This window comes from Serinus canaria, chromosome 2 (genome assembly GCF_022539315.1).
Source record: "Serinus canaria isolate serCan28SL12 chromosome 2, serCan2020, whole genome shotgun sequence".
In the NCBI taxonomy this organism is placed as follows: Eukaryota; Metazoa; Chordata; class Aves; order Passeriformes; family Fringillidae; genus Serinus; species Serinus canaria.
Window position 1 is genome coordinate 3,308,510 of NC_066315.1, and position 25,384 is coordinate 3,333,893.

Sequence of the window (25,384 nt, forward strand, 5' to 3'; positions counted from 1 at the left end):
ATTGAAAAGGCAATATGGAAGTGATGTTTACATTTGCACTGACTTTTCAAAGTCATTAGAGGTTAAAAGGGCCTACAGTCTTCCTCAAAAATATATTGGAAAGCCTTCAGTCCATCATTTTCCATTAAAATCCCTGGTAACTGAGCCCCTGACTTTGTCTTAAATAGTATAGGTCAGAAAGAAGCAAGAAGCAGAACAAAAAAAGATAATTTCTATTCCATATACAACTCCCTTTGTCTTGAAGATCCCAAGATCCCAATGTTTGGTCCAGTATCCGGGTCTCTGAGCACAGTTCAGTGGCTTTCTTTACTCAGTTTGACTCCGTTTCCTAAAGGTGTAGAAGCATTTGAGACACCAAATAACACATTTGAGATTTCAAATAATGCATGTGAGACTTCTACAGAGGGGTTAAAAATTAATGCAGAGTCTGCACAAGAGGGCTGAGATGCCTTCAAACATCCCAACCTTTTCTGGACTGTGGGTTCCATCTGAGGGGTGTTTTACATCCTTGAGATTTACTGGGGGACTGGGACATCCTTGAAGTTCCCAAGGACTGCAGAAGATGAGATAAAAAATCAAGTGTAGACACTGGCATTTGTCTCTTTCTCAGAACTTTGTCTTTGCAGAGGAAGCTCTTTTGGGGTTGTGTTGGTTATTAAGAACATTAATTAAGAACATTAATGATAATGTGATTTAGAGCATTAGGAACATCTCACAACCACAGGAGTGATGACACAGGAGTTCAGAGGACATGAAACCTTCTGGAGGGGGAGATGGAGGTCAAGCAAAACACATGGCAATAAATGGGACTAAATATCTGTAACTAAGAGGATGAATTTAGGCCCCATTCAACAACAGCTGACTAGAAATCCATCTAGCTGCTTTAAATGTACCCTTATCTGTGAGAGAAAAATAATCCTTCAGATTCCCAGTCAAATCATTAATTTTTTTCTCATTTCTTCATCTGTTAAAATGGAAGCAGCTCCTCGGTCTAAGGTGTGTGCAACATCCTCAGACAACACATTTATAGAATTTTTCAATCATTCAGATTAAACTATGATCAAAACTAGAATTCTTTAAATGAATTTATTTAATTTTAGTTGGTTTATGGAGAGGAGACATTTCTGTGGTCAGGCTTTATTTAAGTTCATATAACTTGGTGTGAATAATCCCACAGCTGGTGGATTCATCCAATTTTGGCCAGTTGGTAAATACATGAGCATCCAAAAACTGTGAACATTAAAGCTTTGTGGAAAACAACTGCAAAAGAAAGGGGATAAAAATATCCAGATTGGAGAAGAGGTGCTATATATGTTTCATTTGTAAAAAAAGAAACCCAACTTCAACTGGAGTTTTTACATTCATAGACCTCAAGATAGAAACCATAAGGTACAAACTGGCTTTTCTCAATCTGATAATCACAGAAGTTCTTTCTTTTTTTTTTTTTTATTTATTTTCCTTTTGTTTTTGGTTGGGTTTGGGGTTTTTTTGGGTTTTTGTTCATTTTGGTGGTTTGGTTTGTTTTTGGTTGGTTTGGTTTGGGTTTTTTTTGTTGTTGTTGTTGTTATTGTTTTTTCTTTTTTTGTCTTTCTCTTGCCAAGGTTACAGGAATCCACCCAGAATGCAAAATATTCCAGCAGGTGGTCAAAGAGGAGGCTCTCTGCTCAGAACACAACGAATCTGCCTCACCTGATCTTAAAGGTAAAGGTCCTGATGGGCAGCCCCTGGCTTGGAATGTCTCACATTACTGAAGTGTTCTTTATTTACCTCCAAAACCCCAAAGAAACTCCCCCAGAAGGTACAGAAGACCCTACTGAAATTGTATCACGTTGGGAATCATTCCAATCTGGTGAAAAATATTCTTTGAGGGGGGGAAAAAAGTTAAAGAAAATCCCAAGTTCTTCAAAATATTCCATTTTTACAATTTTAGAGATTATGTGTTTGCTTGTAAAGATTTATTGTGGTGGTGTTCAGCAGTCTACCACGTGATGCAAATTTTGAAAACTAAAATGAACACAAAACAAAGCCTGTCAATTATATTTAGAATGCTGGGTAAGGTGTTCCCTCCTGGGGTTTTGGAGACATGCTCGGAAATAACTCAACATGGAATTTCAAAATGTTCAGACTCTTTCAGGAATTCAGCCATATTTCATTCTGGTCAGCTTTGCTTAGAAAAATTTGAATGCAGGTCAGTGAGATTTTTCAGTTCCATGAATTTTAAGATGTTTGTTCTCTGCAGAGGAATTGTGAGACAAAGATTCATTTGGTTGGGACAGAATTATTGGAGCCACTTGGAAGTCTGCCTTTAGCACCCTGGTGAAAGTCAGAGTCCAACCCCACAATATTTCCTTTGTCTTTCATGTTATTCTGCAGAATTTCCAATCACTCCCATGCTTCATGTTCCTCTTCTAGTTTCCTATTTTATTCTGGTGCTATTTCTCACACACACTTTAATAAAGGTTTTTTTTACACTCTTGGACTTTAGTTTGCATACTTTTGGACTTGAATAAAATCCAAAATAACTCTTGGACACATTTTGCACTTAGAACACACAGTAACCCACCACAAAAAATTCTGGTATAATTAGGCATTTTCAAAAATTATTTGTTACCTGCTTTACAGGATGTCATTCCAGGCATCTTCCTCCTCAACACAAAAATAATGACCTGGTTTTAGAATCCCCTTTGTAGCAAAAGAAATAAAAATCTCTGAGAGCTCTGTTATGCTTTTTAAAAAATCTTCAACCTTGTCCTCTCTGAGCTTCTCAAAGCTCCCTTTTCCACCTTTTATTCTTCATGTAAGGAAAGACTTTAATGGAAACTCTGTTCTGGTATTTACAGCCTTTCTCAGTATAGTTTGGGATTAAATATTAGAGCTCGAAAAAATTTGCAGTTTTGGCCTGGTGGTAAATATGTAAAAATCCAAAAACTATGAACATCATTTAAGTTTAATTTAAATTTAATTTATCCCAAGTATTTTTTCTGGAGGATAAAACTGCACTAAGATAGGTACAAGTCCATTGCTTCTGTTTCAGTTTTCAGGAACTCAGCTAGACAGAGGGATCAGAGTTTGTAGAGTGAAACCTCAGCAGTCCCAGAGAATCTGTGCTGGAATCAGTCTGTGAGGCAGAGATTTTACTCTGGAGCAGTTCCACATCATTCTTGTACAGAGCAGTGTCCAGTGAATGCCACCAGCAGAACCCAGGGTGAAATTCCTCTCATTTTGGAGCAGATGTGTAAAATAGGTCAAATGAATCAAGTCCTAACTCCACTTTTTTTTCTTCACTGTCCAAAAATTCCTGGATTACTGAAGAAGACTTAAACATCCATGGTGTCAACATCCATTGCTGCAACTTCTACTGCAGTTTTCTTTGTGCAGCCTTGGGTGACTTGGACACCACCAGGCTCATGAAAACCTTGCATGAAAAATTCCCTTTCAGCCCCTGCACTCAGCAGTTTCTTTGTTAGAATCTGTAGAAGTCACTGGAAATAAATAATTTCTAAGACTTAAGACATACAAGTCCTGTTCCTACACAAGGTCACACAATTAGAATTTTTACCTCCACGTTACCAAATAAAATTGATTTTTAGACCCAGCCTCTCAAATCTGCCAAGCTTTTCTAAGAAAAAACCACTTCAGCTGCTAAGTGTAAGTGTGGGGGCCCCTGCATGTCTGATATCACCTGGCTTCATTAATTTGACAATTAACAGCTGAGTTGAGGCTGTAATCATCAGTGAGAGCCAGGTATCTGCAGAGTGTGATTCATCCTGTCCTCAGGAAGAAGGCACCAATATTTGGGATGAATCAGCTCTGGAAGGCTCTGTCTCTCTCTGTTGTTCACAAAAGGAACATAACAGAGATTAGCTGACTTATTTCAGGCAATTAAAGTTACAGCTAATGAATGGGGGCCTCTGGTTTCCCTGGAAAATTGTGTGCACCAGGAATTTCATCCTCCCCAGGGTGATGTGAGGATAATGCTGAGGGAGATTCTCAGGACTGTCCTTTTGAAAGTCAGTCAGTAACTTTGCTCAGCTACAAACAAGTATTGCTTCCACATTTCAACCTGACAACTTCAGATTTGCCTCGTCATCCATCGGAGAGAAGAATCATGGAAGGAAATAACAACTCCCAACCCAAGCCCCTGCTTTCTATCCCCCTTATGACTACCTAGAGATTAGTTTTGGTTAGAACCTGATGCTTTTTTTTTATTGTTTCAGGCACATTTACATGCTGGCAATTTTTCTGTGCTGCCCTCACACCCACTTGCCAACAGCTTGAAGCCTCAGTGTGATGCAGCTGTGACAAAGCTGTGATTCACTGGAACTTCTGAAAATCCTTTTTGGGGAACTCAGGGCCAGCAGCACACTCTGTGTCATCAGCCAGCAGTCTCTGCCTCAGGGAACCTCCTGAATTCCACAGTCAGACCCATTCCCAGTGGTGGTCATTTATTATCATGCTGAGATGTTCTAGTTTGGGATGGATTTAATCCCTTTGGAAATCCATCCCAGAAATGCCATTGATTGCCTAAGACTGGGACTTCAGCCCTTATTTCCCTTAAGCCAGGTGGAATTGGTAGATTTTTAAACATGAAATAAAGAGGTTAATGCTGAGTTTTAAGTCTGATGGATTTCAGTCAGACTCTGTAATGAGGAATCTCAAGGAATGAGAAAGGAGTCATGAGAAATCTCAAGTGCTAATCATTATTCAATACTTTTATTTCGGTGGCTTTTGTTTTGACAACAGGAAAGAGCTCCAATTGATTTGACTTTGGGACCGTGTCTGCTTGGATTTCAGGTGCATTTTCTCATGAGATAAGGAGGGGGAAGGTCCAGCTGGAATACCAAGTGTGAGCAAGGATGCTTTCAAGGGGAAAAGGAAAACACTCCGCTCCTTCCTTTGCAGAGCTGCACGTCCTGCTGTGGCTCTTCCTGCATGTGAATGAGTGGGAAAGCCACAGACAGCCTCATTATGGAGGATCAAATGTGGGATGTTCTCTGTGATTTTCTTTATTTTGGTTTTTTTTTTTTTACAGGATGTGCCAGAGATTGGGATGGTTTAACCTGCTGGCCCAGAGCCACTTTTGGGGAAGTGGTTAAAATTCCCTGCCCACAATTTTTTGAAGAATTCACCAGTACCCACGGCAAGAGTTTTTCCTATTCTTCCTATCCCTATTTGTTTATTTAAATTTTATTTTAAATGAATTCTAGTAGTTGAGGATTGCTTCATATTTTCCTGATTTACAATGCTCTTATGTCAGTCAGAATTCAGTAATTATCCAGATACACATCTTGGCTTGGGGTCAATATTGACACTGTTATGTTTTGTGTTGTGCTCTACTGAATTATTTCATCCCTTTGGTGATGTAAATACAATGGACAAGTGCAGTATGCTGCTAAATTTATAAAGGAATGTGTCCTAGAATCACTGATTTATAAAACTATACATCAATTAATATTAGAAAGAACCTTCTGAGGTCAGCCCTGCAGTCAGAGCAGGACCAAGATTAAAACTTGTATGGAGCTTCCAGCCTGGAAAAGATGGCTCAGGGCTTTGCCCAAAACATGCTGTGAATATATAATTTGATTTCCTCTGTGGAAGGAATGAATTTGCAGAGTTGATTTCCCATATGAAATGCACAAGTCCCACTGCATCTTGAAATGACTGGGAACATGTCCCTCAGTTTTTTTAAAGGATAGATATGGAGAATATTGTCCATATTATAGCTAATCTCTCAGAACATGACTCAGCCTATAAATCCCTAACTTAGGAATCAATAAGAAATTGTTGCTGCTCATCAAAACTTTAAGAACAGCAGCACCAGCACCCCTAATTAATTCATTCTCTGCTGTGTTTTCCCATGGAAGGTTTCCTTCAGAGGAACTGCACACAGGAGGAATATTGGTCAGAGCCATTCCCACCATACACCATTGCCTGTGGCTTTGATGAAGGTTCCAGTAAAGGACCCGAGGATCAGGTGGGAGTTTCATTTCCTGCTTCTGAACATCCCCTGAGTAGCTGGATTCTCCACACATCTGAAAATTACCCATTTTCAGTGCTAAACCCAAAACTTTTAGGTATCCTTAGAACTTAATTAACAAATTATGTTTAATATGAAGCAAGTGAGCAGCAGTCAGCCCTTTCCCCTTCATCCAAAAGTCTCCTCTTGGTTAACATCATGCTTGGTTCACCTGTCCAAACTCAGATTTGGTTCCCTGACAGAGGTGATGAAAATCCTCATCATGCACACATCTCCCAGGGAAGCCCTGCCCACCTGTCCTCAGGGTAAAATTCCTTTCAATCCCTCCTATTTGTATTTTTTCCAGATTTTCTTTGAGCCCTAGAAAAAATATTTCTTAACTTTATAGCCTGGTGGGCAACACACATCCTCAGGAGGGAACTCTTGGATGCCACTGAGTATTTCCCCACTTTGTCTCAGGTATTCAGTGGAGAAGGAAGTGAATATTTTTCCTCTCTGAAAATCATCATTCATGCTCAATTAAGCTTCAGAATTTCTTTCACATCCACATCTTGACATGATTTAAATTTCCACATTCCTCCTCATCCTACTGGAGTTCATATCTGGACCTCAATGACCTTCTATAAATAAGAATATTTATACTTTGCATTTTGGGGAAAGAAGAATGTTTTTAAAGCTTAAATAAATGCTTAGAAAATTTGAATAACTGCTGAAAAGCCTTCTAGACAGATGCTGGAAATAATCTGAACAGTTCAGAGGGATGTAAATTCATATATTTGGAGCACACATCTCCAGCCTCCATGGGGTTCTCCCACAGGACTAAAATCACTCTCCAGGTGGCTTTCTCCAAGCAGACCCTGGATTATGCTAAGCCAGGCATAATTTGTGGCTGGTCTAGGCTAAAATCAGCAAAGAGCTGTATTTATATTTCACAGTGCTAGCAGATTTCTGCACAGGGCTGCTCTCTGTGCCCTGCCTGGGTTTAGTTTGTTATTCCAGTCAAATCCACAATGTTTGCCTACAAAAGGAAGATAAGATCAGCAATCTCTGCTGCACTGCACACAGAGGGGAGTGAGTGAAAATCTCAATTGTGTCCTAATAGAAGAACCACTTGCTTTGTATTTTGTATTTGCAGTGAGCACTTATGATGTTTTTTGGACTTGGTGTTGTTTCTTAATCCAGCCTACAAAACCAGATAAAATAATTGAAACACTTTATTATTAAATTAAATAACCTCTTTTCTAATTTTCATCTGTGTTTTGAAAATACTGTAGAAAAGCTCAGGACTATTGCAGAAACACCAGGATGATTCATATCATGTCAGGGTTACAAGATCTCTTTATGGATCTATTTAAAATTGCTAATTTGTTGTCTCCACCTAGAACTGCCTTTTGGATAAACAGATTGGGGATCAATTAGAGAACAAAGTGTCCACTGGGTTTATAAGGAAGAAATTTGCCTGGGTTCAGAGAATTTAATGTCTTGGGATTTTAAGTAATTAGGTGATCTTGTAGTGAAGCAGAATAAAATTTGCATAGTTAAAGCCATGGAAAAAAGCTTTATTTTTTTTTTTTCCTTAGGACATAGGATTAGGATTTCTTAATTGAAAACAAGTGAATTATAAAGAATTTACAGTGCTACAATACACAGCAAGGAATGAACTGTTTGTCCAGAGAATTAAGGACTGTGAGGTGATTTCCTTGGCTTTTAATTACCTCCACAGCCTGATGTAACTCTCTATCAATGTTTCAGCTTCCTCACCTGCAAATTGAGAGTTTTATTTCTCTTTCAGCTATAGCTGTTTATGAAAATCAATACTTATTGAATTTGGCCCAGGTCTAAAGCAACAGCTTTACAAATCTCCCACCAGAACATTTCAGTGCTCCAGAATTTGGATGTACTGACATGAGAAAAGGTGTTTACATATCAAAGTTAATATTTTCCTGCAGAACATGCTCAGAGGGGTCAGATGAGCCTGTGGAGTGTGAAACTTCTCTTCTGTGTGGGGTTAAGTAAGACTCAAAGGAAAACTTTTATTAGTGGTGGAAAATCCTGAAACCGATCTCGAGCAGGAAAAGCAAAGATTGTGGGACTGAGTGAGGGAAGTGTGTCCCAGTGGGATGAGCACCCCAGGATCCATCCAACACCCCCACCTGCATTGGGCTGTGTCTCTTTTCCCCCCAGAAATCCTATTATTCTGCATTTTGGCGTGTCTACACCGCTGGCTATGCAGCATCCGTGACTTCGCTCATTACAGCTCTAATTGTCTTTGCTGCCTTCAGGTAAATATAAATGGGCTTTTTCTCAGCAGGCCTCAAGACAATTTCTCTCAGCTCCTCTGTGCTTGTGTTTTGTGGGATTTTTTTTTTATGGTTGTTTTCTAATCATTCCAAAACATCACTCCTTGGATGGTGATGGTCCTGCCCTGCTCGTGTTTCAAATGTTAAAACAATCTCTGTTAATCTCCTTAACGACACCACACAGTGGAAATGTCCAAACTTTAGATAATTTTTAACACTTTTTGATCATTCCTACAGTGCACATCAGGACAGACTCTGCATAAACATTGGCCCATGTCCCAGAACCAGAGTTTCCTAAATTGTGCATTCCCTCTGTGAAAGGCTGTTGCTTCCATAACTGAGAGCTCCAAAAAAGAAATTTAATTAAATTTCAATGCCTCATTTGATGATGTTTGTTATTAGGAATTGGATCTGAGGTTTGGTTGAGGCAGAGCACAGAGCAGTTCCCTGACTGTCACTAAGGACGTGAAAGAACACAAGCACACACTGCTGCTCTCAAGGTGAAGAGAAAAAGGGAAGTTTAATTTCTGACTCCAACGTTTATAATTTTCCAAAAGTGACAGTGGATTGGAGGGTGACAGTGCCACCTCTCCAATGCCACTGGGCAAACCAGCAGTCCATGAAATTTCTCCTCCTCCATAAAATAATGCAAAACAATGAGTTATTTGCAGAAAGTGTGTGAGAAAGTTCTCTGCAAGAATGTCAACATCAGAAGGCTCAGAAAATCTTAAAAAGTCAGAGCAACACCTGACTGCAGTGGGTTGGCAGTCTCAAAGGTCATGGCCCTTACAGAGGGACCCAGGAGCACGAGGCTCATGTGTCCAAACCTTGAGGGAGATTCCTTTACTCGAGGCAAAATGTGCACAGGGTGGTCTAGGGACAGGGAATCACAGGAATATTGGGCTGGAAAAGGCATTTAAGATCAAGTCCAACCATTCAGCCAGCACTGCTGAGTCCATCACTAACCCAGGACTCCCAGCACCACAGCTACGTGTATTTTAAATTCCCAGAGAGTTGGGGACTCAGCTGATGCCTAGGGAGGCTGACCTGCAACAGAGGCTGGACAGAGTTAAAGGAATAAAGTAGGGATTTGTTAAAAAGCCTTCAAAGGATACACCTTGGGCAGCACAAGAGCCTGGCCATGGCTCTAAGATGGATACCAGGTCATGAGTTTTCACATTTTTGTAAGTTTTGGTCCATTTCCATATTGGGGTCAATTGTCCAATTCCAGCTCCAGGTTATGCAGTCCCATCCTCCCAGTTTGCTCTCCTCAATTTGCTGTTTGTACTTTTTGGGCCTGAATCTGCAGTGGTGTCCTTGGTTCTGGGGCTGGAAAAGGATTGTTTTGTGTGACTGAGATGGGAGGAGAACTTGCTAACACTTCATATGAAGTTCAGAGTTATTTACCAGTGCAGTACAGAATCTGGAAAACATGAAAGCTAAAGCTTTAAGCATCACAACCATTTCCCTGGCAGCCTGTGCAGCATTGACAACCCTTTCCATACAAACATTTTCCCTAATATCCATTGTCAACCTCCTTTGCCACAAACTGGGGCTTCCTCTTGTCCTGTCCTTGTTCCCTGGGGGAAGAGCCCAGCTCCCCCTGGCTGTCCCCTCCTCTCAGGAGCTGTGCAGAGCCACGAGGTCCCCCCTGATCCCCCTTTTCTCCAGGCTGAGCCCCTTCCCAGCTCCCTCAGCTGCTCCTCATCAGATTAATGCAGTTTAAGGCAACTTCTCTGGAGCCATCCCCTACCATATGACTGCCACCAATTCAATCCTTTCTTTGATCCAAAAGGGGCTGAAAAGCTGATGCAAGCTTGTTTAACAAAAATGTTATTAAAAATAATTTAGAGGTATGGTCATAATCCAGCCCAAGACTCCCACAGTTACCCTCTGCTTCTGGCATCTCCTTTAAATGTGTGGTGATCCAAGGACAATTAGGCTGCTATTTTTATTAGCTGTAAAAGGTAACAGCTTCTCTGCTCCCCCCTGTCTTGCTGCTCTCAAATAGTGACAGATCATTTATTGCTTTGCAAGTATCTGCAGTCTCCTGTTGCTCCTGTTGATGAGACCCTGAGAAACTTCTCTCAAAGAGCAATTTTTATTTTCTCTTTCCACGCCAGAAAATTCCACTGCACACGGAATTACATCCACATGCACCTGTTTGTCTCCTTCATCTTGAGAGCAGTGGCTGTTTTCACCAAAGATGCTGTTTTGTTTGCAGATGAAACCATGGACCACTGCCTCATGTCCACGGTACTGAACCTCCCCTCTCTCTCTCACCCTTGACTCAACATTTAATTCTTCACCTGAAGGGGAGATATTTTCATCCTATTTCTCCTATTGCTAAAACTGAAATCTTTAAACCAACAATATTATGCAAACCCAAAGACCAAGTGCTAAGGCTGCACTCAGCTTTGATATTTAGGTCTGTTGGCTCTAATAAAGCTCTAACAATTTCTGCCAGTGTAGAATTTAATATGTGAGATTAAAACCCCCAATATTTCCCTTTCAAAAACCTAAAATAAAGTTATTTTGAATTACGAAGCCCCAAACTTACAGAAATTTTGTTGTTTCTTCATTCTTGTGTGGCAACATTGAATTCTGCCTACAGTTCTGTAGAAACCAGCTATAACAAGAGTAAACCTAAAAGGTTTTTCTTCCTCTGCACTTCCAGGTTGCTTGTAAGGCTGCTGTGGCCTTCTTCCAATTCAGTATTTTAGCCAATTTCTTCTGGCTTCTCATCGAAGGGATCTACCTGCAAACCCTGCTGCTGCTGACCTTTGTTTCCAACAAGAAGTTTGTGTGGTGGTTCATATTTACTGGCTGGGGTTAGTACTCCCTTCCTCTTTGTGCCCTTCAGCATTTCTGGTTGCTTGAAGAACTGGATAAAATCTGTGTTTTGAGGTAAAAGGAGCCTGCCAAAGGTGACACTTTGCTGAGAGAAGTTGCCCTTTCATCCAGTGCTGTTACACCAAGGTCACATCACTGTATTCCCTTTCATATCTCAGTTATTTGCACCATGGTGGTGAATAATCCAGGCCTCAAGAGGATGAGTGATATGGCTGGATAATATCCTAAAAATATCTTGAATTTCTCCACTGACTAAAGAAGTTTGGGTGACTAAGTTGCCTTTTGTTTTTAGCAAGCAGAATTTGACAGATTAATCTTTAACCATGTGAGCCTAGGAATCAAACAGTTTTATTTTTCTTTTATTTTCAGAGATCTGACTTTAAGCAATCTTTTGAGGTGATACAGCAATTGAAGTTATCTCTGATACTCAGAATAAGAATGTGAAATAAATAGGATTTCTTTCACTGCTCAGAATTGTTGATTGTGACTCTCAGATATTCCCATGTCTCACCTTGGCTGGTTTAAAAGGCAGGCACCCAAACTGAGTAGTTACAATGACTTTTTTTGACTTAGAAGTGAAATCCCAATTACCCTGAATAAATATTAATTTATCCTTCCCCTTTTGATTTTTAGACTTTATTTAATGTAATTAAATTTTTTTTGGAGCTATTCCAAATAGGGTTGTCTTAAAGTTGACTCTCAGCCCTTGATTAATCATGGCCAACTTGAGATAAGAAAGCAAACAACTCAATTAATAATGTGGTAATCCTCATCTCCTTCTGCAATCAGTGGAAGGTAAGAGATACCTCAGGGACAGCTCTCATCTTAGGTGATGTGGAGGGGAATATTTATTTTCATTAATTAAAAAGCCAACTTGAATTTAGCAAGGTCCCAGCTTAAAGGAGTTGAGCAAAGGGCAAAAATTTGGAAGGACAAATTCTGAGTCACTCCCACCCATCTCAAATGATACTTAGAAAGAAATTCCCTATATTTCTATAGAATAATCAGTGGAAATGTCACCTGTTTTCACTAGAGTCCCTTTTGTGGCAGCTTTGAAAGTCACTTAGTCTTTGGAAATTCAATTCCTCAGGAGGAGAGAAAAAGCAATTTCTGCTTTATAGGCCTTAAAAAATCCCAGTCAAAAGGTAGGACAGAAGGATAAGCAGTGACAAAGCAAGGCTAGAAATCACTGGATTCAGATAAATTTTCATGGAATTCTTATCAACTGATTAGTCTGGGGTGATTAGTAGAATCTTTAGGACAAAATGATGAAGTTTTCCAGCTGCTGTACAAAGGATGTTTGTTGACCAATCCAAGATAAAAGAGCCCAAGCTAAATAAATCCTTACTCCAGCTTAAAAAGTGCTTGCAATTCCCATCCCAACCTTCAAGTAATTCTTTACATTTATTTCTGAAAATGTTTCACAACACCCCCTGTTCTCCTTTGTTATGATTTCATTTTCCTGCCCTTTTATTCCTTTCTTTTTTTTCCTTTCCCAGAACTGCAAATTAAATTCTTCCATAAAGTGATTGAAAATTGTCTGACCCACAAATTGACCTTTAATCCAGCCTGCTGCACTGTGAACCTGTGCTGGTGTTCACAGGAGTCCCAGGAGGAGGGGAGAGATGAGAATCTTGACTCCATGTTTCAGGAGGCTGATTTGTTATTTTATGACATTTATTATCTTAAAAGAAAATTATATACTAAAATGATCAGGAGAAAGGGAACAGGGGCAAGGGAGAAGAGGAAGAAGGGAAGGGAAGGGAAGGGAAGGGAAGGCAGAGGGAAAGGGAAGGGAAGGGAAGGGAAGGGAAAGGGAAGGGAAGGGAAGGGAAGGGAAGGGAAGGGAAAAAGGGAATTGGCGAAGGGAGAGGGAAGGGAAGGAGGAAGTGGAAGGGCAATGGGAGAGGAAGGGAAGGGAAGGGAAGGCTGAAGGAAGGGAAGGGACGGTGACGGGAAGGGAAGGGAAGGGAAGGAAGGAAAGGGAAAGGAAAAGGAAAAGGAAAGTGAAGGAAAGGAAAAGGAAAGGAAAGGAAAAAGGAACGGAAAGGAAAGGGAAAAGGAGAAGGGAAAAGGGAAAAGGGAAGGAGGAAAAGGGACAAAGGGAAAGGGAAAAGGAAGGAAAGGGAAGGAAGGGAAAGGGGAAAGGGGGAAAAAAGGAAAACGGAAAGAAACAAGGGAAAGGGAAAAGGAAAAATAAAGGGAAAAGGGCAAAATCTGGATAGAAAAGGAAAGGGAAACGGAAAGGGAAAAGGAACAAGGGAAGGAAGGGAAGAAAAAAGGAAAGGAAAGGGAAAAGGAAAGGGAAAAAGGAAAGGGAAAAGGAAAGGGAAAAGGACAGGGAAAAGGAAAGGGAAAAGGAAAAGGGAAAGGAAAAGGAAAAGGAAAAGGAAAAAAAGGAAAAGGAGGAAAGGAAAAGGAGGAAAAAGGAAAAGGAAAAAGGAAAAGGAAAAAGGAAAAGGAAAAAGGAAAAGGAAAGGAAAGGTAATAAAATCTTGTGACTGCTCACAGCCTCGACACTGGTGGCTATGATTGGTCATCAAGTGGAAACAATTCCCATGAGACCAATCAAAGATGCACTTGTTACATTCCACAGCAGCAGATAATTATTGGTTACATTTAGTTTCTGAGGCCTCTCAGCTTCTCAGGAGAAAAAACCGTAAAAAAGGTATTTTTCAGAAAATATGTCCATGATTTTTCAGAAAATATATCCATGAACCTTTTGGAATAAAGATTTCATGGGGCAGGATTTTCAAACCAATTCTTGTGTTCCTGTTGGTTTGCTCAGGAGCTCCCACTGCTGTGATGTTTGCTTGGGTCCTCACACGAATCCATCAACAGAACACTGGGTAAGTCAAAGCTGGTATAAAAAACACAAAAAAAATCACATTTTTTATAGTCTTCTGTTTTTTTGAAGGGGAAAAAAAGATGTGTACAGAAAAAGGTAAGGGGAAAAGATATTAATAGTAACATATATTAATATCATGATTCAAAGTTGTACATTTAATTTTTACAGCTTGTACATAAGTGAAAAAATTCTTTAAGTCTTGTGATTTTTATGTCCATAAGTGGGGTGAGAAAACCTGATAATATCACATTAACTATCGAAATTTCATTTAAGTTCCCTAATTCCAGTCCTTGAAATAATTGTATTTCAAGAAAATTGCTGTTTCTGTATAAATTCAACCATAAATAACTGACCATAATCTCCTCAAATGAGAACTTCCCAAACAACCAGCATTGTCTTCAGCAGTTTCTTCTTTTGTTTCCAATTATTTTATTTTATTTTTATCTGTATCTTTTAAAATGAGCCCCAAATATTGTTTGCTGTAAGCTATCCTGAAGGATTTCAGATCATTTTACATCAGCTGGAAAAGAATCTATTTTATACCACCTGCTCAAAACTCAGGAGAGTTGGATAAGAAGTTGACCTGAGAGTGGTAAGAAGAGCAGGAAAGCAGCCTGAAAATACAAATGTGACTTTTTTTACTTTGCTTTGGTTCTTCAATCTGTGATTCTTGCTGGCTGAATTTTCTTTAGATTAGACCAGAGGGAAACCAGGGACATTTAGGCAATGATATAAATTTAATGTCCAGCACTCTCCTGTGGCAGAAGTGCTTTTGTTGTTATGGGAAGCTCCCAGGGTGCAGGTTAAAATCCTGGTTGTGTTTGTTGTTCCAGATGTTGGGATGATGATGAAAATGGAGTGGTGTTATGGATCATCAAAGGCCCCATCCTGCTGACTGTATTAGTAAGGTTTTTCATTTTCCCTCGAGTTTCTGCCAAGAGGTAATTTTATCTAGTGTGCTTTTAAAATGAGTTCTTATGATTGTAACTTAAGACAAAACCATCTCCCTTATCCACAGATTTATCCCACCTGAATTTAGGAGGGAGCAATCTGGTTTTTAGGTCTGTATCTGGTATAATCCCTGTCATAAACAATGAGGAGAACAGCTTTAAATGGTCTTTCTTAGACCATTAAAATTCTAAATTTAAAGTTCTGACCAGAAGTACAAGGCATTAATATCAGACATAAAATGATCTTAAGATGTGTTGGTCTACAATAATTCAACATAACTTTCACCATATTTTATGTACAACTCTATATTGGTGGGAAATATAATTATTATTATTATTTTTAAAGCTATTGATCTGAGCTGAGAAGGGATGACCATTGGTTTATAGCAGTGCAGCTCCTAAAAGTGGGGATTTTTAGTTATTTGTACCAAATAAAGGCAAGTCCTGGATTGTAGTAAATTTAGAGATTTTTGTCTTGTCTTCACAGATTAACTTTGTTATATTCATTAATGTGATCAGGATTCTAGTCCATAAGCTGAAATCCCAGGAGGGAGGAGGGAGCCATTCAAGCCACTTTGTGTGAGTATTTCTGGGTCTCTCAGGGCTGACCTGTTCTAACTGCTGCAAGGAATTTTTTATGGGTGGGAGAACAGAATGTTCTACTCCTCTTCTAATAGAAAGAGAAGAAATAACAATGTGAACTTTCTTTTTCAGCCCAAAAATCACATGTCATTTTTATTTCAGAGCAGAAAGGGTGGGGTGCATATGTCAGGGACAAAGAGAAAAGTTAAATAATAAAGTGTGAAACTTCAAAAGCTTGAAAGTGTAAACAGTAAATGTCAGGTGATTAATCCAGCTCACTCCCAGTCCTTTCCACACAAATGGCCACGTAGAGAAAGATGCAGTGACAGGATAAATTCTTTGCAGTAACAGGATAAATTAAATAGAGGAAAAAGAAAATAAAATACATATAAATAAAATAAAATAGATATAAATACATAAAGATGTAGTAACAGGATTAAGTCTGGTCCTGTTTAAAAACCCCTCACAATCTTTGGGGATCCCATCAGAGCACTCACAGAACCTTCCCACAACCTCCCAAAATTTCTTCATCCAAATGAATGCAGCTGCCTCCATTTGGAGCTCTTCTCCGAATTTTAAATGTTCCAACATACAATTGCTGTCACTCCTAACAGTGTTCTTGAATTCTTCTTTTCCAGGAGACTTGCCAAGTCCACGTTGCTGTTGATCCCCCTCTTTGGGGTGCACTACATTGTGTTTGCATTTTTCCCAGAGAGCACTGGGCTGGAGGCTCGGCTCTACATCGAGCTGGGCCTGGGCTCGTTTCAGGTGAGATGGACACAAATTTAACAGCCCTGAGAGCTGTTTGGGCTCTACCACCCTGGGGTGGTGTTGGAGGGAAGAGATGAGAATCTTGACTCCATGGTTCAGAAGGCTGATTTATTATTTTATGATATATTATATTAAAAGAAAATTATATACTAAAACTATGCTAAAGAAAGGGAGAGGAGACATCAGAAAGCTCGAAAGGAATGAATAATAAAAACCTGTGACTGAACAGAGTCTGACACAGCTGGACTGGGATTGGTCTTCAAGTAAAAACAATTCACATGCTGGGTAAACAATTCTCCAAATCAAATTCCAGAGGAGCAAAACATGGAGAAGCTGAAGCTTCCCAGGAGAACAAATCCTGGCAAAAGGATTTTTCATAAAATATTTCAGTGACACCAGCCCACTTCAGGCTGGTTATTAGAGCAGGATTTATTAATGCATCCAAATTCAATGCACACATCCCATCTCAGTCCTTCACGAGCTCCTCTGTTCCTTGCTCCCTTATTATTTGAAATCTCTGGGTGAGACTTTGTATGAATAATCACAAAAGAAATAAAATAGCTATGTTTATGGAATAACAATGACAGAACACCTTGAAGAGCAGTCTGTGGGTTGAGGTGAACTGATTGAAAACGATTTCACGTGTAACAATGATAAGAGGGGTGGTAAATAGGAGTACATAACCACCTGCTCTGCCCTTACCCTTTAGGGGTAGTGAGACATGGTAATATCTCTGTGTTTATTTTGCTGTTCCCCTACTCAGAACATGGATTTGAGAGGGTCAGGGCCTGTGTGTGGTACATTTTGTACTGAAGAGCTGATTTCCCATCCCCTTTCCCCTGTACCCCACCACAACTGGCCCACATTGTCATGTGCTGAAAAGGATCCCTCTTCCATGCTTGCCTTACCTGAGGGAGAATTTGTTCGTAGGTACAGTGAACAGCAAGTGAATCTTTTCTGTCTCTGTACAAGGGCAATAATAAATATAAAATGTCACCAGTCCACTGAGAAATTTATTTCTATTATGAAAACTCAATAAATAGTGTCACACTGCCTGACCTCCAATAGAAAACTGGGAAATATGCATTTTTTTTATTGTCTTACACACACTGGGAATGAAACTCGATGTCTGTTATTGATTCCAGATTTTAAATCCATGTTTTTTCTCTCCCTACCCTCCCTGTCCTAGGGTTTTGTTGTTGCTCTCCTGTATTGCTTCTCAAATGCAGAGGTGAGTAGCAAGTACATGAGATGATCAAAACCTTTAAAACTCACAGTTCCCTCTTGTTTTTTAATTTCTTTTCCTATTTTCAGAACAGATCTGTCTTTGAAACCATGACATCCCCATATCTTTTTTTGTCCCTTGGTAGCTTTGTTGACTTTATTTGTATTCATACAGTTCTGGCAGGAGGACACAAAATAAACTTTGAAGCAATGACCCTTTAAAAAATGGTTGCTGAATTTCCTGTCAGGGGACTTTTCTCCTGATTTATGTTTGATATGGAAAGCTTGAAAGCTCCTCACTTTCTTTAGGTTTATTCTCTCCTGGTGATTTCTTCATTTCCCCCTTGCCCGTTTCTGTGTCCCTTTGCCTAGCGGGTCCTGGTTCGCGAGTCGAGGCTCGGCGATGCGATGGCGCTGCGATTCTCTGTCGTCGTCGGTCTAGTCTGGCGGGTGGTCTCGTTCTCGGATGAGTGCTCTATGGCTCTTGGGCGATGCGTGGCGCTGAGAGGCGCTGGTAGAGGAGCGTGAGCATCGGGCTCGTGCGTGTCGTCTGTCCGGCTCTTCTCTGTAGGGTCTCTACATTCGTCTTCTCTTCACCTGTGCTTGTCCCCCTTTTCTCTTTCCCCTTTTCTCTTTCCCCCTTTTCTCTTTCCCCCTTTTCTCTTTCCCAGGTCTGCTCATGTAATCAAGACTTTGTTCAAACACTTTCTTTCCTGTTTTTATAACATTGGTAGAATTTGGCTGAACTCCCTGCAGTAGAATGTAGTGACCCTATCATTTAAAAACCTTATTAAATTGGCTGGCACTTCCCCCCAAAAGAGCAGAACAAATCCAAACTGATGAGAACACATAAAACTGCATCTCATCCTCAGAAAAGTGAATAAATTAGTTGAGAATGACACACTCATGGTGCCTCAGTCTCTGCAGTGGCTTAAACTTGGACAATCCTCATAGAACATGGAATTATTAATGTTGGAAGATCCCTCCAAGATTGTCAGGTCCCAGCTGTGCCCAATGCCCACCCTGTCCCCAGCCCAGAGCACTGAGTGCCCCCTCCAGACCTTCCTTGAACTCCCCCAGGGATGGGCACTCCAAACCTCCCTGGGCAGCCCTGCCAAGGCCTGAGCACCCTCTCCATGGGGAAATTCCTGCTGGTGTCCAACCTGATCATCTCCTGGAACAGCTTGAGGCTGTTCCCCCTCCTCCTGTCCCTGTTCCCTGGGAGAAGAGGCCAGCTCCCACCTACAACCTCATCTCAGAGAGTTTTGGAGACCAAGCAGGTCCCTCCTGAGCCTCTTTTCTGCAGGCTGAGCCCCTCAGCTGCTCCTCACAGGATTTCCTCTCCAATCCCTCCATTGCCCTTCACTGGACACACTCCAGCCCCTCACAATGGCTAAAAGGAGGTGCAAGGTGCAAGTAACCCTACCTATGAGTAACTACCTATGAGTAACTCCTAAACTATACTTAGAAAAACAATTTATAATGGCCATTGTGAGAGAGTGCCTTCAAGACTTAGCTGTGAACACAGAGAGCTCTACTTCCAACCTGCCTTCTGCATCACAGCCTTTTAATTGCTTCAACAGCCTTTTAATAGCTTGCACATTGTACCTCACAACGCAGAAATGCAGTGGGTGTTAAAAACAGGACAGGCAGAGCCTGATCTCTGGCCCCAAGATGAAGCTGGGTTGGCTTTTTTCCACATTTCTTAGGGATAACTGCTCCTGGAGCAGCTTGGCCACTCATTACCACTTGGCAGTGCATCTGTTGTGGTTCCTTGCAATCAAAGAAACTAATTATTATTTTTTCTGTGTGTGTGTTTCTTCAGTTTTGAGTGTCTGTGACAATGTGAGAGGCTGTGCTGCTGCCAGGCGAGGTGTTGTGAGTAAGGATGAAACTGAGGAGTGCTGGAGGGCCTTGAGTTTGCTGGGATAGAGCTGGAATATTGGATTGGTGGAGGAAATGAACTGGAATTGTTTTCTTTCACCACTTAGTAGCTATAACTCACAACATTCATAGATTTTCAGTATCTGCACACACCATGCCACAGCAGATCAACATTTCATGAATATTCAGTAATTATGCAGTACATACTTCCATCTTCAAGGTTTTTGTTTTCTTACCTTTGAAAATGATTACAAATCCTTCAGTGGATTCCTGTTACTGTCACAGCCTTCAGTCTCCTTTTCTACTTCAACAGGACCAACATTTGATCCTGAAACATTCATATTGCTTTACTCCTGACCAGCCTTTTTCCTCCAACAAAATAAAATTGGTTCCAAAAAGCCTTTCACCATGAGCACATGCCACTCTCAGCATTTTCTGTTCTGAGATCCACTTTGAAGCCTTATAACCTGACAATAAATCATATCAAAAATACAGGGCAGAAATTATGATTTTCAGAAGGCATACTGTGGGATTGAACCCAAACAAAACTTATAAATTTTATTTCTGAAATAGATGACCTTTGATGGCCTCTTATTTATGAGATTCTTGGAAGATCCAGAGACCCATCCATGAAGATGTACTCAGGGGTTGTCTGTGTGGTTAACAGGGAAAATTATGGCAGAATAGGGGCCACCAAGATGAAAATATTGCCAGTGACCTGCCCTAATGGCCAAATGTACTTCTGCATGCCATCCTTTTGATTTTTTTGAAATTAAATCTGTTTCTTTTCAAAAGGAATAAGGACAGAGTTCAAGTTCTTCTAAAAATGTGTTAAGGCTTAATCCTGGCTTATCTGGGCTAAGTACTCAGACTTTTGGGCATATCCAGTGTTCATTAAGCCTTGATTTTCTCTTTGTCTGTGACTTCCTGCAGGTTCAAACTGAGCTGAAGAAGCAGCTGTGCAGGTGGCAGTACCAGGAGTACCTGACCTTCAGCCACAAGCACGGGGCTTTGTCCAGAGAAACCAGCCCAGTCAACTACGTCACTCAGCTCTCCCTGCTGGACAGAATCAGCCCCAAAAGGAGAACCTCTGTGCTCCAGGATGGTGTCACCACTGTCTGAGGGGCTCCAGCAGGACCAGGTGCTGGGACTCTGCAATGGGTGGCCAGCTGGGTCCTTTGTGGCTTTCCATAGAGTCAGGAGCTCTCGCCCCTAATAATAAAGGGATGGGACTATTTTTGGGCTAAAACTGATTTATTGCTCAGATAAACAGCAGTCTCAGAGGCTGTGAGATTTAAAAGAAGCAAGATGTTGGCCATAGCTCAAAGTAGTCACAAGTTCTTTGTTGCAAGACAATATTGAACTTTCTAACCCAAAAGACAGTTGCTACAAGGTTTATTTTGCTTTTCTAACCCATCAGCTTTACTTAGTTTTGCTGCGTTGCAGATACTTTTATCCAATGGGTTTCTGTCACACATCAGCTTCTGTTTTAACTTCTAAACTCAGCTCACTCCATCCAGCCCCACCCCTGCATTATAAACCCTTCACCATCTTATCAGTTCAGTTTTTTACTTAAGGCATATTCCTACTTACAACTACAGAAACATAAGTTTATGGTTTTTCTACTTAATGCCTGTATGCTTTATTTTTCCATCAATCCAAGCTCCTTCCAAGGCTGCAGATCAAACCCTCCTGGCCCTCTGGAAGTTCCTGTCTTTCCATTTCCCACAAGGAGCCTCCTGTAAATTCCCTGTCCTGAACAGGAGCTGCTTTTCTCACCTGGCAAAGATCTGCATCACAACCCTGGTTCTCTCTCTCCTGAAGCATAAAACCCCCTTGTTCTGTTGTGAAAAGCCAGACTTTGACCTAGAGTGAATCGACAGATTAGCAAACAAACAAAAAAACCCAAAATCCAAAACAAGACAAAAACCAACCAACGAACCAACCAAAAAAAAAAAAAAAAAGAAAACTTAAAAAAACCCAAAAGAACCCCAACAAACCAAAGCCTAAACCATTAACTCCTCCCAGGCCCAGAATGCTTGTCATATCTTTGTTAGCATTTCCCAAAATTTCCAGTTTCCAAGACCAGGACTCCTAACCATCATTTGAAAGGGTCATTTGCTGGCCAAGCTTTGTCATAATGATTTCTGATGTTTTGCTACTTGTTTTGAGATGTCTTGAGACAATCTGATGGAAATTAAGCACAGAAACCTGAGAAGCACTTACCTACAGAACAATAATCTGCTTTAAAAGGAAACTCAAAGGGTCTTCAGTGACACAAAAAAGTGACACCAAACACGTGCTTGGTTTCTTTTTCTTCTAAGCCTGTTGAACAGAGATTAAATTAGGCCAGAAGATCCCAAACCCATTCTGGTCCCAAGAAATTAAATATGGAGCAGCCAAATATCAGGCAGAAGATGTGGGAAGGAATAAATCAAAGCAAACCCAGTGCCAGGTGCCAGCTGGGCTGCCTTGTGCTCAGAGTGACTTACAGACCCAATCTTAGCGCCCAGATGGTTTTTTTTGTGGGAGCAACTTTCAAAACCTTGCAGATGAATCAGTGAGACACCCAAATAAAGGGTAATTTTGTGCTTTTTCACTTTTTGAAGTCTCAGTTCCACCCAGCATTTCTCAGCTCGTTGTCACCACCCCCAGTGAAGTGACAGAACTGAAGAAGGGATGATCTGCTCATTGCAGCCCCAAAGCACAAAGAAATGCAAGAGGCTCCTGACAGCATGATTGCAGATGTCCAAAATGCAGGACTGGAGGTCTCTGCACTAAAAGTCTAAGAAATCTCACCGTGAAAGTACTTGGGATGGAGAAGCACAGAGCAAACAATTAGGCCACAGAATGCACAACTCAGAACCAATGTCAGCACTTCACAGGGTTTGCAGCAGCTTTTAGGAGAAGTCAGTTGGATCAGGCCAATTTTGGGGATCACCAATGGTGAACTTGCATCGCTTTTCAACTTCTTGAGAGGAGACTGCAACGTTAAATCTCCCATACCCCTCCCACCTGAGGCCCCAGAAGCCCTTGAGAAAGTTGTTGAGGCACTTCAACAAAGACAAACAATTAATTTTGTGATGTCACAACCATTTCTTCTTGCATTGATACGAGAAAAATGCAACTGTATGGTCTCATATTTCAATGGGGCACCTCAAAGTGAGATCCCTTGCTGATAGTCAAATGGATTTTCTTATCCTACAGATCTCCAAAAACAATTTTTACAGCATTGGAGATGACAGCTCAGGTCATAATCAGAGCCAGAGTGGGATTGCTGACAGTGGCAGGTAAATATTTCACCTTTGGTTCAGGGTCAGGGTGTTCCCCCAGTGAGAGCCAGAGCTGTGCTTGCACCATTCCTTGGGTGACCTTCCTCTTTCTTCAGGACTGAGCTGGACTCCACCTCAACCTCTCCAAAAGCAAAGAAAAGGCACAGGAGGAACATGAGGTGGGTCAAGACAGGAGCGTTTCCCAGGAGAACCTGCTTCAGGCTTGGAGAACACAGCCATCCATTCACTCTCTGAGTTCCATATCAATTCAGCTTTAACAAAACCAATATTCCAGTCCCTCAGTTTGCCCTGCTCTTGGTTAATTATTCAGCAAACATTTGACACCAGGAAATCTCTTTGCTGATTTTAAGTGCTTCATCTCTAGTTCTATTAAAGCAGAGATGAATTATCCAGGTTTCTAGAAATATGATTCTAATAAGTTATTTATTAATTAGGCATTTAACCCACCTGTGCCAATGCCATATGTTTGTTGTAATGAGCAATTTTGTCTATTCTGACCTTCTTATCAAGTTTACTTGTAAAAGTAACCTCTGTTCCTGTGTTTTGTTGCTGAGCATAGTAATGAGAATTTGTACACCAAGTGTATGATGTACATCCCTAAAATGCCAGAGGCAATTACAGCTGTTGTGAGCTTGTACATTTACTTTATGTCAGTTTGGATATTTCATTTGAGTTTGTACATTTAATTTGTGTCAGTTTGAATATTTCATTTGATGCTTTATAAAATAAAAGGTCAATAATCCTGGGGAGTGCTGAAATTTCTAGCAGAAATATTTGATTTGGGCTGTGAAAAGAACCCTGATCCCTTTTTGGTGGCACACCTGAGTTCGTGTGGGTGTGTTATGAGTCGGGAATGCTTCAGGCAGGGATATTTTGCTTTTTGGAAAGCCTGGGAAAGCAGCACAGTGTCCCAGGCTGTGTCCAGCTGTGCTGTGTGTTCCATGTGGAGCCACTGCCACCTCCTGGAGCTGGATGTGTGCAGCCCCAACGCCAGGCAGGGCTCCCCAACCTCTCCTGAGTGAGATTCAAACCATTCCCAAAGGGCAGCTGCAAGAGACAATTAAATTGCATCAGCTGTTTTCTCCTCTTCTAATCCCCTGGTGGCTTTTGCAGAGTTTAACTCTCCAGGAATTATTTTTAAATCCCTTTACAAACGACATGACGCCCTGAAAAGATCAAAACCTATTTTTTTCCAGCTGTTTTTTTATGGTGTTGCAGCAAAGACAGTTTGTTAAGGTAACTGAAATTTCTGAGGGTAGATTTCTAACTCTGATAATGTCAGCATGTTTTTAAAAGAAATTTTGATTTATTGGGCTCTAAATGAAAAGAAATCCTTCCAGCAGGCAGCTTTGTCTATTTTGCACATTGAGAGCTTCACCGAGGCTGCCTAACACACCCAGAGCAAAAATTATTTGAGTATCTGAGGAGGATTTGTTCAATTGCAGAAAATACAACTGAATTCAAGGTAGTTCTCCTTGACTAAATGAAGTTTTCCTTATTGAAACAGTGAATATTTACACAGGGTTTGTAGAGTGGCTGAAATACTTTTGGAGGTGCCTTTTCTTTCTCTGCCTAAAAAAAAACCAAACAAACACTTAGACTACATAAAATGTTTAGAAATTAGAGATTTTGCAGACAGTCTGGTTTTTTTTTTTTATTTGATTTCTGTGATTAGGGAGGCACTGACTGGTGTAGCCATTCTGCACATGGTGGCAGGAGGAGACCCATCCTGTGCCACATTATCCAGTCATTAAAAAAAAAGGGCTGAGGCTGCCTCAGGTCAGGGTGGAAATCCATGTGAAGGGCATTTACAGTGATTTGAAACGTGGCAAAAATGAAAATATGTACATCTGCCCTGTCCTTCCCATTTCCCCACCTGCCCATGGCTCCCTTTGCTCCCAGGTCCTGCTCAGTGATGCTGTGGGTTGGTGATCTCCAGCCCTGCTGCTTCCTGACACATCCTGACCTCAGTTTCACCAAAGGTCTCTCCATTCTCCCATCAGAGCACACGGCTCCAAACACCTGCACTGTGGCCCAACAAGGAGTTAAAGGTGCAGCCTGAGTGGGGGATTCAGGGGGGACAGGCAGAGGTTGATGGTAACTGATGGAGGAAGATGGGGAAAATATCAGAAATAGTTCATCTTTTGTGGAATCTGCTGTTTCAGGGGTTTGAATGAAATTCACAGATTTCCCAGAATGACCAGGTTGGAAGAGACCTTCAAGACCATCCAGTCCAACCCAGCCCCAACAGCTCAACTCAGCCCTGGCACCCAGTGCCACATCCAGGCTTTGTCAAACACACCCAGGGATGGGGACTCCACCACCTCCCTGGGCAGAACATTCCAGAACTTTATCACTCTTTCTGGGAAAAACTTTTCCCTGCTATCCAACCTAAACTTCCCTTGGTGCAGCTGGAGGCTGTATGCTCTGGTTCTGCTTTAAAAACTTTTACTTGCTGCTTTAAAAATGACCCTGATGATAAAACTCTTCAGGTTTGCTTTGGCTATAAAAGAAAGGAAGCCTTGAAGCACATCTGGGGCTACAGAGACCAATCTATTTCCACTTTTGGCCACTGGCAACGTCTTTGTTTGAGGACAACAGAATTCCTGCTCCTGCTTATGCTCTGTAGGAATCATATTTAGCCCCCTGTGGATCAAACCCAGAGGCAGAGGGGTTTTTAGAGAGTGTGTTCCATTTGGGAT

At 41.0% G+C, this 25,384-nt stretch overlaps 1 protein-coding gene across 1 annotated transcript; it reads left to right on the forward strand.

Moving 5' to 3' along the window:
• The first annotated feature begins 972 nt into the window (after positions 1-972).
• On the forward strand, positions 973-20,511 carry LOC103813050 (vasoactive intestinal polypeptide receptor 1-like). Its single transcript, XM_050971623.1, has 13 exons — positions 973-996; positions 1,602-1,701; positions 5,033-5,140; positions 5,865-5,974; positions 8,162-8,259; positions 10,401-10,533; positions 10,955-11,108; positions 13,919-13,979; positions 14,812-14,881; positions 15,416-15,507; positions 16,149-16,278; positions 17,471-17,512; positions 20,323-20,511. Exons 1-13 carry the CDS (start codon positions 973-975, stop codon positions 20,509-20,511), a joined length of 1,311 nt encoding a protein of 436 aa, XP_050827580.1.
• Positions 20,512-25,384: the final 4,873 nt, after the last annotated feature.